We start from the raw sequence: 13,648 nt of genomic DNA, 5'->3' as shown, positions 1-13,648 counted from the left end.
CAGCTAGGAAGGATCTGAGGTCAGATTTGAACCCATGACTTCCTGCCTTCAAGTCTGGCTCTATATCCATTGAGCCACCTCACTGCCCCCAAACTTATTAGATTCTTAATTACTTTAATAAATAAATTAGATGTTTTACAAACACCTACTTTGTATAAGACACTGTGCCAGGTAATTGAAAATATGAACATAAAAAACAATCTTGTTTCTGCCCTAAAGAAGCTTAGTCTAATGGGAATGATAATGAAAAGGTTTTATTTTTGTAATTGAACTTTTTTTTCCAACAAACTCATTTCTCAGAAGAAACATTATACTTTGGTTATAAGGGATTAGTGTAAAGATATCTGCACACCCCAACATTATCATAGATTTAGAGGGGATATTAAAGATCACTTATTCCAACATCTTCATTTTACAGATGAGGAAACTAAGGCCCAGAGAGGTTAAGTGGCATGCCTAAGGTTACACAAATATTAAATGGCTGAGCTGAGATTTGATCCCATGTCACCTGAGTAGACCCTATTTCCACTATACCATCCTCTGCTTTGCCATATATACTCTATATGTGTGTATGTATGCATCTCCATTCGGAATCTGGTTTTTTGAGGCAAGGCTGGAGAAAATTAATATTTGGTCTTCTTTTGTCTTGTGGTTCAATATGGCAGGATATTATATACTGTATAGTACAAAGGGGTCTAAAATGATTTATTCATAACTAAAGACCCTTCAGTTATCATAGCTTTGACTAAACTGAACATAAAAGAAATGCAGAAAACATAGAGCTCATTTTATTCTTACCTACCACAGCTGTTTAAACAAAGCAGAAAACTAGAGTTGTTTTCAAACCGCAATGAAAATCATCATTAGAATAGTATAAAGATGTCCCTATAGTTGCATCATAGGCAAATGCATTGGCTACAGGAGGCCTCTCCTGTTAGAGAGCTGCTGAGAAGCAAAGTGGATGAACCAATGAACCACAGTCGAATTTATATTGTACTTTTCACACAGGAGGATTATCTAGGACTTCAGCACACCTACACATGAATTCATGTGTGACTTCCAACTCTTCCAGCTTAATTTCCTTATGGACCATTTTTCTAGAAAAGAAGATGGAAAAATTCTGCTAACCATCAATGGGTTGAGAGCAGCCAATCTTATCTCAAATCGAGCAGGTGCCCCAGATAAAGTCTAAAATGAAGTCACAGTGGTGAAAAAAAGAAAAAAAAAGGAAATGTGATAAAAATGAATGACACTGGACTGGGCAATATAAATGTTGTCAAGCTTTAGCTAATTCATCTCAATATGTAGTCAGAAACTTTGCTTCATAATTCATTCCAATTTAGTCTTATTAAAAGCCCCTTTTCAGGAGAGGCCTCAAACACAGCCAATAAAGGAGCTCTCTAACCATTTAGCCTTCAGGGAAAAAAAAAAGATTCTAAAGAGTCAGGGTTGAGGTCACCAAGAGATGCAGTATGTGAGGGAATTTCACAAGACCTGCATTTTATCAACGCAGAGGACTACACAAATATTTCACCTCTTAGCCAGGTCGCCCTCTTTGTGGTCAAAAGGTGACAAGTTCAGCCCATTCCCTCTGTCTTAAACTAATGTTAGTTAACTTCCTTGAATATTCAGTAGACTATTCTGGGACAGTCACATTTATTAATAAGTGTTTTCAGCAGAATTTGAGCACTGTAGTCTCAAAAGTTGTATCATTATACCAGCCATACAGAGGGCACTAGGTGAAAGGGTAAAGAGCCCTTGTTAAATAAGATTTATATGCTGTGTAAAATCTAATTTATGTTTAACTCTGCAATAGGATTTTTGTAATAGCTAAAGAAAAATCTGTAAGTGTAGCAAATATGCTAAAGGAACTAAGAAGAAAAAAAGGTGGTCATTAATCTCTTCCAAGATCACAAATTTCCTTCTGTGACACATCATTTTATAGCCTGATAAAATACCATCCTTATACCAGAGATTATTGGATTATCTGGGAAATTTGGAGAACAAATACCTGGAAAGAGATGTAATAGTAGTCACTGAAGATGAAGAAATATCTCTTAAACCATGAATTGTATAAATGAACATGATTATAAAATAGATTTAGTTTTGTTTGGGATGGTATTAACTACTCTTATAAAAATGTTCCTGGAACAGGCTCTTAAACTTGCTCAATTCATTAAATAGATGGAGTTGAAAGCATATTGATAATTTGAAATCTGTGGATGTTAATCCCATTCTTTCTGTCCCTGAAAAACTTGAGTTTTACCAGAAGCCTTACAAATAAATTCAAAAGAATGAACCAACCCATTAGCAATTTAACAGCTATCCCAGTATCATGATAGTGATGCCTTTGAACAGAAACAGACCTTAAAAGGAACAAAACCATTGTCCTAGTCTTACTTTCAGAAAGCTCATCCACTTGTACAGTTTCAACCATCACTGCTTACAGATGCCTCTTAAATACATGTCTAGTCCTGAACTCTCCCCAACATTATGCTTCCTCACTGACAACTGCCCACAGGATATCGCCATTTGAGTATTGTTCCACCACCCCAAGCCCAACATGTACAAAGTGGAGTGCAACATATTCCCCAAATTTCACACCAATTATTTTATAGCCCTCCCAAATCTGTTCTTTTTTCTGTTATTCTTCCTAAGCTTAGAGTCTTTCCAGGCATGATACCATTGTGTTGGTGCTCTGAGGAAAGCCAGTTCCTACATCCTATTGGCTTCCCCTTCAGAGGGTCTCAGATCCAAACCTCATTCCAGCCATCATCACCGTCTGCCTATATTATAGCAAGTCTCTACTGGTTCCTTTGCCTCTAGCCCCACTTGCCTCCCTTTCCCCTCATTTCCCATAATCCATCTTAACCACACATACCAAATTAATTCAGTTAAAGATCTGTTAAGTACCTGTTAGGTGCTAGGTAAGAGGTAACATAGCATAGTCAATAGAAAACCAGCCTCAGAAACAGGAATTATTATGTCCAAGACCCACCCCCACTTACACATAATGAGCAAGATGATTGCAAGAAATTACCTAACCAATCATTGCCTAGGCAATTCAGTCCTCTAAAATTATAACTTGCAGAGAAGTTTCCTTCCCTAAGAGTTCCCTATATCCATGAAATCACAGGTCCAGTCTTTTTCCTCTGTCCCTATGTCACTCCCTCTTTCCCCCCATCCCCTGCCCCATTCAAGAAAGTCCAGTGGCTCCCTCTTGCCTCCAGGATCAAATACAAAATCCTCTGTTTGGCATTCAAAGCCCTTCATATCCTAGCCCCAACCAGCCTTTCCAGTCTTCTTGGTTCTTCTTTTCCACCATGTACTCTTAGAACTAGTGTAGTGACACTGGCCTTCTTCCTGTTATTACAGGAACAAGACACTCCATCTGTTGGCTCCTGGCATCCTCTATGGCTGTCCCCCATGCTCTCCCTCCTAATCTCTACCTTCCAATTTCCCACCTTTTCAACCAAAATCTTATTTTCTATAGCAATAGTGAAAGAAACAAACAAACAAACAAACAAAGAAGAAAAGAAAAGAAAAGAAGAGAAAAGAAAGGAAAAGAAAAGAAAAGAAAAGAAGAGAAAAGAAAAGAAAAGAAAAGAAAAGAAAAGAAAAGAAAAGAAAAGAAAAGAAAAGAAAAGAAAAGAAAAGAAAAGAAAAGAAAGGAAAGGAAAGGAAAGGAAAGGAAAGGAAAGGAAAGGAAAGGAAAGGAAAGGAAAGGAAAGGAAAGGAAAAGAAAGAAACCCAATGGCCACTAATCATTATATTAGGACCCCTGCAGACTATTCAATGTAACATTAACGATGTTTTATTGTATTTCAAATTGTTTTGTTAAATAATTCCCAATTACATTTTAATCTGGTTCTGGCCCCACTATAGAACCTTGTAAGCTACATGCGGCCCTCAGGCTCCATGTTTGATACCTCTAGCCTATCCTTGGCCTTTCTCACTCTCTTAATATTAATGTCTTCCTTCTTTTAATTTTTTTTCATTTATTCTATAAAGAGGTGGATTAAATAGCTTGTAACTTTTTCATATTTGTTCTGTGTATAAAAATATAAGATATTGTTCTCTCCCCCATTGTATTGTGAGCTCCTTGAGGTCAGGAACTGTATTTTACCTTTTTTTTTTTGTAAATCTAGCATAGAGCCTGGCTATAATAGATGCTTAATAAATATTTATTGACAGAAGACCTATGAACAAGATATTCTGCTAAGTGCTAAGAATACAAAAAACAAAGTGAAACCATCCACAACTTTATGAAACATAATATACTGATTATACATACTGTATATCATATACTGATCATCTGCTGCTACATTTCTCTAAAATCATCACCTCATCATCTTATTCCCTTTCTCAAAAATTTACAGTAGTTCCCTACTGACACTGTATGAAATCTTTGCCTGTTCAAAGATTACTGTATTTTCCACTAGTTCTCAACAGCAGCCATTGACCCCAGTCCACATGGTTTTTCTATGGTTTCCCCCATACACACCCTGCTACCACTGCCTAAATCCCATGTCCCTGCTTCTACTCAGTCTTAACTCAAAGCTCTCACCTTATTCACTAGAGCCTATGCAAGAAATCTGGTACCTAATTATACATTCCCTTACTGTTATATTTTTATATTCAATTATTTGTCATGTTCTCATTTCTGTTCCCCAACCAGATTGTAAATTTCTCAAGATCAGTAGCCATCTCTGTTCTTCTGTTCCACATAATCTTCAGCACAATTCTGAACAGAGAGTTGGCAATCAATAAATATTTGTTGATTGAATGCCTGACTTTAATTTGTCTTCCATTTAGGGACAGCAGAAAGTCCTGACCTGTGATTTCCTCTGTTTTGGAAACTCATTCCTCCAGTGTAGTTCTACAACTTGTCCTTATAATCTCAAAGAATTATCTGAGACACTGAAAGGCTAAGTAATTTGTTCAGGAGCAAGCATTCAATCCACAACTATTTATTAAATGCTTATTTTAAAGCAGGCATTGTGCTAGGCGCTGGAGATACAGAGACAAAAATGAAACAATACAGGTAACTGCCTCCCTCCCACCTCCCCCCCCCCATTAGAGAAGGTATCATTTAGCAAAAAAAGAGATGTGTATACATAAAATTATATCTTGCTTAATTCTGTGTATCAGTTATTTCTCTGGAGGTGAATATATATGTCATTCTTAAAAACAATATTCTTCTTGCTGTACATAATATTCTCTTGGTTCTTCCCATTTCACTCTTCATAATTTCATGTATTTCCATTAAATTCAAAAAAAATTTAATTAACCTGTTCACCATTTCTTATGGCACAAAAGTATTCCATTATAATTATATTCCACAACTTGTTCAGCCATTCTCTAGTTGATGGACATCTTTCAATTTCCAGTTCTTTGTCACCATGAAAAGAGCTGCTATAAACATTTTGAATATATAGGTTAATGTAACAAATAAATAAATTTTTAAAATGAAAAAAGAACAGGTATAGATAGGGGGGAAAATGAAACAATCCTTATCCTCAAGGAACTTATGTTCTGCCAGAGGAGAGAATAGATCCCTAAATATCTCTCTTTAAACAAGGCATATCCAAAACATACAAGTGCAGAAATAAGCATATATGGCATGAATTTGTCAAAGGAAGGCACTGACCACTACAAGGATCAGGGAAGGATTTCTAGAGAAGGTGGTGGGTGAGCAGTGTTGAAGGAAGCAACTAATCTAAGAAGTGAGGAGAGGGTGGTCATTGCATTCTGAGCTTGGAGGCACCAACTCTAAGGCACAGAAATAAAAAATGAAGTGGTCAGAATAAGGAATAGCAAAAAAAAAAAAGCCAGTTTTGATTGGTTTGGAGATAGCAAGCTATGATAAGGCTAGACAGGTAGTGTGGGACCAAGGTTGTGATGGGTTTTGAAAGCCAAACAGAGGAGCTTATGTTTTGATTCTAGAGGTGGTCAAAAACATTTGTTGTTTATTGAATGGGAGGATGGCACAGTCAAGCCTACACTTTGGGAAAATCTCTCTGGCAGCAAGATAGAGGTTGGATCCCTGTGAGGAATGACTTCAGACAGTGAAACCAATTAGGAGGTTATTCTAGTTGTCTAGTCAAGAAATAATATGATTGTGAGAGGAGAGAGACACAGCTAGTCTGTGTCAGAGACAGGACCCAATCTCACCTCTCTGGCTCCAAGGCCTCCCCTCTACCCACTACATCTTGCTTCCCCTTTGCCTTACTTTCCCACAACTATTTGCATTTGAGGTTGACCTTATTTCTTTCAGATACCATGACTAAATCATTTATTTTGCATAGCTGAAATAACACCCTATCTTGGTTGGGTGGGGGGATTCGGGGGTTGGGGGGGGGGCTATTCCTTTCAGACCACTCCGTTTTTTCATTTCTGTGCCTTAGAGTTGGTGCCTCCAAGCTCAGAATGCAATATCATCTTCTCCCCACTTCTTAGATTAGCTTGCTTCCTTCAACACTGCTCACCCACCACCTTCTCTAGAAATCCTTCCCTGATTTTTTAAAGAATATTTCATTTCCCAATTACATGTAGAAACGATTTAACATTCATTTTTTTGTGATTTGAGTTCCAAATTCTCTTCCCTCCCTCCTCTTCCCACTCACTAAGACAGAAAGCATTGATACAGGTTATATTATACTTGCAAAATCATGCAAAACATATTTCCATATCTGTCATGTTGTGAAAGAAAACAGACTCCCAGGAAAACACCAAAAAAGTATGTTTCGATCTGCATTCAGACCCAATCACTTCTTTCTCTGAAGGGAGATAGCATTTTCATCATAACTTCTTCAGATTCACCTCCGATCATTGTTCTGCTGAGAATAGCAAAATCATTCAGTCATTCACAGTTGATCCTCATCTAGTACTAATGTTGCTATAACACCCTATTTTGGTAGGATTCGGAGTCCAGTCTCTTTAGTGTTCATGTTATTTGTAAAATATGTCCTAGAGTGAGTATAAGAAATCTTCAGTGTAAGTATTTGTTCACCTACTTGCTTGTTCTGTGTCCTGAGTCTCCATTTTCTCATCTGTAAGATGGGACAAATAACTTTTATGACATATCACAGGGCTCTTTTTAGGATCAAATATGGAAAATATAGATAAAAATGCTTGGGAAACAAAAAAAAATGCTATGGCAATATAAGTCGTATTAGTAGTATATTATAAGCCATTTAGATCATTAATTCCTTCAGGGCAGGAATATCAAGTTTTATTTATTATATCCCTTCTTCACATCACATTTAAAGTTTAATCCTGATAGAGGAAATGCCATGCTGTAGAAAAGCAATCAATCGGTTTATGAAGACCCAGTCCAAGCAGATTGTGAGCTCCTCATGAGGCGGCGCCATGTCTTGGGTTTGTTTTGGTTTGATTTGCACCCCAGCTGGCCATTAGCTCAACACCTAACATATCGTCTAGTGAAATTTAATTGTTCATTGTTAAATGACTGAGAAAACATTATTAAATGTTCACCTGCCATGCTGTTGTGCCAAAGACTATAACAACAAGTTAGGCAGATGAGGTTCCTGCCTTCTACATGACTATATTTGTCTCGAGAAAGAGAAGATATATTTTGTTCCTGTTTTTCCAGGGACCAATAATAATAATAACTAATACACATTGTTAAGTTTCAGTGTGGATTCTGGGCTGGAAGAACTCACACAAAACCTAGACTTCATCCTCAGGATCTAGCATTGACCTAAATCAATTTCTAATAGCCCAGGATGAAATGGAGGAAAGCATTGATTTATCTGGCAGAGAAGTCTAATAGCCAGCGGTATAACCAGCTAATTTTCTAAAATGAATATCTTCCCGGCTCCTGTTGTTCACCACAGACAGTCCTTGGGCACTTTAGGAAAAGGCCTCCAGCCTCCTCATGTTTCACCATTTCATTGCAGGGCCCAATCATTTAGGGAACAGTCTTGTTCCAGACAGCTTTAATTAAACTGTACTGAGAAACCAGATATAGATCAATGGAAATAATCCATAACAAGAGGCTAATCATGTATTTAACAGTGTTCAGTCCAGTTCAATCACCTTCTACCATTTCAGTGGCTTTACATGCATGTGGCAAAGGCTGAATGTGTCTATGTATTTTTTTTAATCCATCCCATTAGTGGCCATATGCCGGGGCTTCCAGGGATACACAAACTGTCTGCAATCTGCCAGGGATTTAGGGACATCAATAATTTGTGAATAGTCATGTTGGTACTGGTCGAAGGGTTAAGTGCTCTGCACACCAGGGGCACCTCTTTGGGGATTGGAACTCTTAGTTCACTGTTAGGAACCGTATCCCCTGTGAGGCTTTCTACTACACGCTGCTTGTCACATCCATCCTGCTGTCTCCCGGAAGCTTTATTAGCTCTGGGATTTACAGGTCTGTGTTAAGTACTGATCGAATGGCATCTTCGAGTTAAAAAAAAAAGTGGGAGAATCATCTTGTTGCAACCTCAAAGAGATTTTCATATTCATGCTATTAAGCGTATTTTCTTTTTCTTGGCCTACTCTCTTGAATGGGGGGGGGGGGGGGCGTTCTTGTAAGAATCCTCACCAGAGTGAAGACCCCGACAGAGAAAAAAAGAATACTTACTTCAGTTTATCTCTGGGACTTCCGGTAGACTGGGTGATTCATCAAAGTGAAAAGATGAGCATCTTATTAAAATAGGACGTGCAGGCACAAAAAGATTTTCTTTCAAGAAAGTAGGTAAAAGGAATGATTTTTAACGTTGGTTGATTTTGCTGGTCGAAGAAAAAGATTTCTTAAATACCGGCTGCTCAGAGAGAGGGCTCCTGCTAGCCACCGGGGCACCCCCCTGCTGCTCCTCGGGGATCTGGATGACTCCCCGACCACCCATCCTGTGCCCCCTGCTGCCGCCGTCCCAGATTCCTTGTCCCAACTCAGTAGATGTTTTGAGGTTTCAAATCATAATCATCCCTAGGCTGTTTCATCAGCAACACCACAATCTGGCTACTGACAAGAATTTTCAGTCGGACTGACCCTCACAACCGAAATGACTAGATAGACGTAACCTCTGTCTTCTTAAAGATGAGCATTTAAGCAACAGATCATGGGGGGGGGGGGGGCTCATTTTGTTTTGTTTTGCCTGAAATTCCAAAAATATGTCTACGAATAGTCTTTATTTTACTCTTCTTAGACCAAATTGTCATATTTCAGCACCATGAGCTTCTAATGGATTCTAAACATAAGGGTTTATGCTGGTGTGTGGCTGATTTCTTACACATATTTTTATTTCCAGTAACTCTAGTCCTCTTATTCCCACTGTAGTTTTACCTATCGCTTAGCTATCCCTAGGTGAGGTCGAGGTCTTCCCAGGCTTCCTAACTTCATGGATAACCCTTAGTGGGCACTGAGATTGTGTCTGCTTGCCAAACACTAATGAGTATTTTGTTTAATGTAATGGAAACTGAAAGGGCTTCACTTCTCCCTCCCTGATCAATGCCTTCTTCTGTTATTTGGCTAGATCTATACATCCCAAAGCCAAGCAACGAGGTCAGGAGGGGGCAGAGCTTTCACCTCTTAATAAGGACCTGGAGAATCAAAAGTTTTGTCTACTGAGGGTCCTATCCCCAAGATATAGGTTAGATGTCCTTGAGCTGCTGCTTCATCTGCATCATCCAATGTCTGTTTATGCCATTCGTGCTGCACTTTCCACAGATATTCCCTTCTTCATAAATTAGATCCATTTTTACAATTACTATTAGCTCTATTTAATTACTTTTTTGAGGAATAATAAATTAGTCACAGCTAAAATCCAGACCTGGCAATATGTTATCTCTGTGAATTACATATTTGTTATCTTTTTATCCAGTTTTACTTTAAATGTATTCATCAGAGAATATTTCAAAGCAAATTGCTTGAGCTCATATACTTAAAAAATCCAATTTGCCCCCCAAAAAGTAAATAATTTGTTTGGTGGGCCACCACAATAAAATACTTCTGGGGAACCATCAACTTACATGTGGTACAATTGTCCTGTCCAAAACCAGTGGCAAAATGTCCTGAGTGTTTCCATTACTACATTGAGCCATATCTGGTTGGATAGACACTGTTCTGCCCTTGTAAGTAGTGTTTATAATGCTAGATCATTTTCAAAAGTAAAGCTTTTAAGTCATTAAAAAAAACAACCTCCAAAGAGATTTACTTTGCTTTCAGAACTTTCCAACTGCACTATCTTATCTCCCCCAAATTATTCCTGGTTTTGTTATTGGTTGAGGGTTTTAGAGACTTAACTAAAAAGGGCTATGAAAATGGGATGGATTGATGGTTTTTGAATCTGCAGGATAGGAAAAAAGCACCAGCTGAAGCCATTTAATCTTAAAACTTGGATTTTAATGTCTTTTGCTTTGTTTCCAAGCCAGCATCTTGCTTCACTCATGCTTACTGGTTCCTTTAGAAATTCAGAAACTATGAAGCCCCCCGCCCCACCAAATCAGAGTTTATAATGGAAAAACCTTGTCTGACCCTTAATAGTCATTACTCTCCTGAACCACTGTAATACCCAAACTAAGTTGTTTATTGCACCAAACATGAAGTCCTTTGACCCTGGAGGTTGGATATTGATCTCAGACCCACTTCTGTCAATATTCACCTCCAATGTCAACACTCTACCATGTGGAATACTCAGAAATGATTTCATTTTCTTAATCTATACAGCCACAGATATTCTAATTCCTATAAGTTACAAACATGTCCCATTTAGGGGATATGCTTGCATCAACCATCTCCTAAATACCTAAAGAAATTTACATTTTAAAGACATTGATATTGAGTTTGGCTTTAGATATTACTGTGGGTCTTTGCACTTATATTCTCAAATTGTATTACTCTACTAAGGGTAGTTATAAGAACCCATATAATAAGTGCAAGCTTTGTGTAAACATACTCTGAGAAAACATTGCCTTAAAGACAACTTAAAATAAATGTGTCACAAATTCAGCAGGAATAGCCAAACCATTTTGAATCACATATGTGTGGAAGAGGGGGGAAAGGTCACTTTGAGAAAAGAATATTTCAGTGTTTTCTTTGCCCGTGGATAACTCAATAGCAGGTTCATTTTTCAAGCAATGGTCTTTTTCAGATTGTCAAATGCATATCATAGAATTATACTCTTGGCAAAGTTTCTGAGCGTCAGTTCCATTTTCTTGACAATTTAAAATCAGTTATGCAATTATAACTAAAGGTCATTAGTCGAATGTGGCAACTTTGTCACACTTTTGAATTTCAAAAAGAGTTTCCTAGTTTATAGAACAAACTCTCCTTTAAGAGAAGTTTTTGTTGTCCTTGTAAATTAGGTGATAATACCCAAAGTATTGTATTTTCTTCCTGGGATTTGGTCACATGCTAAAATATGCAGACTTCATGGGCCACCAGTCCCAAAGTATACTTTGCTATTAAAATTAAAGTCAAATGTACATCTGACTGGAGCAGATGGCCATTGTTTCTTACTATATTTGATCATCATGGGATTTGGTGGCAGTGGTAATGGAATATAGTTTTAAATAGCACTGACCTGACCATTTCTTCTCTATCTCCACACAGGTGCCTTCATTGTTTGTTTTGTTAGCAATATAACTGGGGAAAGAAAGCAGAAAATTGGGAGACAATGGAAATAATGTGGGATGGAAGATGGGAATACTTTTAGAATTATTTCTCCTTAGTGTGATGTTGGTTTGAGGGGGAAATTAAAATCAGGTCTCGTTCAAGTGGTTTTTTTGAGGCATTTTGCAAATTGTATCATAGGACTAAACATGTATTGTTGAATGTTTTCAGATGTTTGTAAGGTACAGTGGACTATTTCCCCAAAAGCAATCTGACTTATAATGACAGAAGAAAAATAAATAAAGTTGGGAAGCATTCATAAGTCCTTTTTTATTCACATTTCAGGACTCCAGGCATTGCTGGAAGAACAGATGGACGCGGTCCCTGCACTTGTTCTGGTACCTGTGACTGATTTACCCAAAAGAGAAATTATCCACGTGGCCTGCTGGCTTAGTGCTTAGCCCATAGCTCTGAGAACAAGCGCTGCTATGATTTCCTGGGAAAGAAAGAAACATTTATACTAATTGTATTCTGTCTTGTCTTTTAATTTTTTGGTTGCCAGTTTATTAATGATTTTTTAACCATTGCTATCACTTCCCAATGACTACTCCTTCATACACAACCCCCCCAAATAATCTTCTCTTACGAAAAGTGCAGTTAACAAAATAAATTACTATATTGTCCATTTCTGATAAGGCTTGTTTCATTCTGCAACTCTAGCCCACCACCTCTCCACAAGGAAGTGGGAGGCATGGTTCACCATCAGTCATCTGGAGGAGGACAATTGGCCACAGCATTGATCACAGTGCTGAATGGTTGTTTTCATTCACATTTATTCTAAATTCTACTGAAATGTCCAGACATCCTTGGACTGACAAGTGCAAAGTTAGGCGAGAAGTTTTAGCACTTCATTCACAGCCCTTTTATTAAGCAATGAGACTACAAATAAACTTTCCTACCAAGGCATGCACCTCTGTTTTCCTTCCCAGTTCTCAAAGATTTCCTGCCCGTCCATTCTCTACGACATGTAAGTCTTAGCTCCTGCTGGAGCTGGAGAGATGCCAGATTCTTCAGTCACACTGATTGAAACTTGAAGACGGACTGGTTCATCCAGTCCACTGGCATCGTAGTTCAAAGCAAATGCCATGAACACGTCTTTGAGCATGATCGTTGCTCGTCTACCAACCACACGTGGTCGGAGGCTACATCCGATATCGTACATGTGTCTGCTTTGAAATCAGCTCTTTCATTGTGCAGAAGGATCTGGGCAGGACACAGACGCCTTTATGATATGCCATAAGCCCCAGAGCCCAGCAGAAAAGGACCTTTATGTGACTAGAACTATACCATACATCTATGCTCCTATTTCCAAGAAGAATGTCTTAAGAAAGTAAAAAATGATTCTCTCCAAATAGTGGCCACCCTGCCACCAAAAGCTCCAGGAGGCATGTATCGATGCCTCATTCCCAGCTTGATTCTTGGGAGCAAAAAATGCAGTTATGAAAGCCAGTATCTGCCTCCTGAGAGACTTGGCTTGCATTCTTCCAAGCCAGCTTCTGATCCATCTTCTTCAGTGTTCTTCAGGCTTATCAGCACAGTCAGAAGGGTTAGTGGAGCAATTTGAGTGGATTTGATCAGGGTTTACTTTGGACAAAGGGTGAATGGGACCTTCATTATTCCCTGTAATATATAAATATGAATCAATAAAGGTTCCTCTTGAAACCTCCAAGGAATGGCGTGCATTTCCAATTAATCTCATAACGTGTCTTTAACTGTTTGGCCATGTTCCATGATTGTTATACCTTATTTTAATCCAAATACAGAAAAGAGAAAGCTCAGGCCAAGGCAGTTGGGGCGGAGGGGGGGAGGAGATATACATCAGTTTTCAAATATATATTTGTCCATCCAAGTAATCAATGCTTTTCTGAAGCCCTTGTCACATTTGGGACAACAAGACCCACTGGGAGTGACCATTATTCCCTTTAATTAACAGAAGGGGGAAAACCCTGGGACTCAGAAAGAAGAAACAAAACAAAACATGACTTTGTACCCGAAACATGCATC

At 38.3% G+C, this 13,648-nt stretch overlaps 1 protein-coding gene across 2 annotated transcripts in view; it reads left to right on the top strand.

Moving 5' to 3' along the window:
* Window positions 1-12,269, top strand: part of DPH6 (diphthamine biosynthesis 6) — a 639,691-nt gene extending 627,422 nt beyond the window's left edge. For both annotated transcript variants that reach the window (XM_007480002.2, XM_007480003.2), the window contains exon 15: window positions 11,930-12,269. In XM_007480002.2, the coding sequence (XP_007480064.1) occupies window positions 11,930-12,045 (116 nt within the window). In that variant the 3' untranslated portion in view covers window positions 12,046-12,269. The remainder of the gene's footprint in view (window positions 1-11,929) is intronic.
* The last annotated feature ends 1,379 nt before the right edge of the window (window positions 12,270-13,648 follow it).

Source organism: Monodelphis domestica, chromosome 1 (assembly GCF_027887165.1).
Source record: "Monodelphis domestica isolate mMonDom1 chromosome 1, mMonDom1.pri, whole genome shotgun sequence".
NCBI classification, from domain to species: Eukaryota; Metazoa; Chordata; class Mammalia; order Didelphimorphia; family Didelphidae; genus Monodelphis; species Monodelphis domestica.
This window is presented reverse-complemented; position numbering and strand designations above follow the sequence as displayed.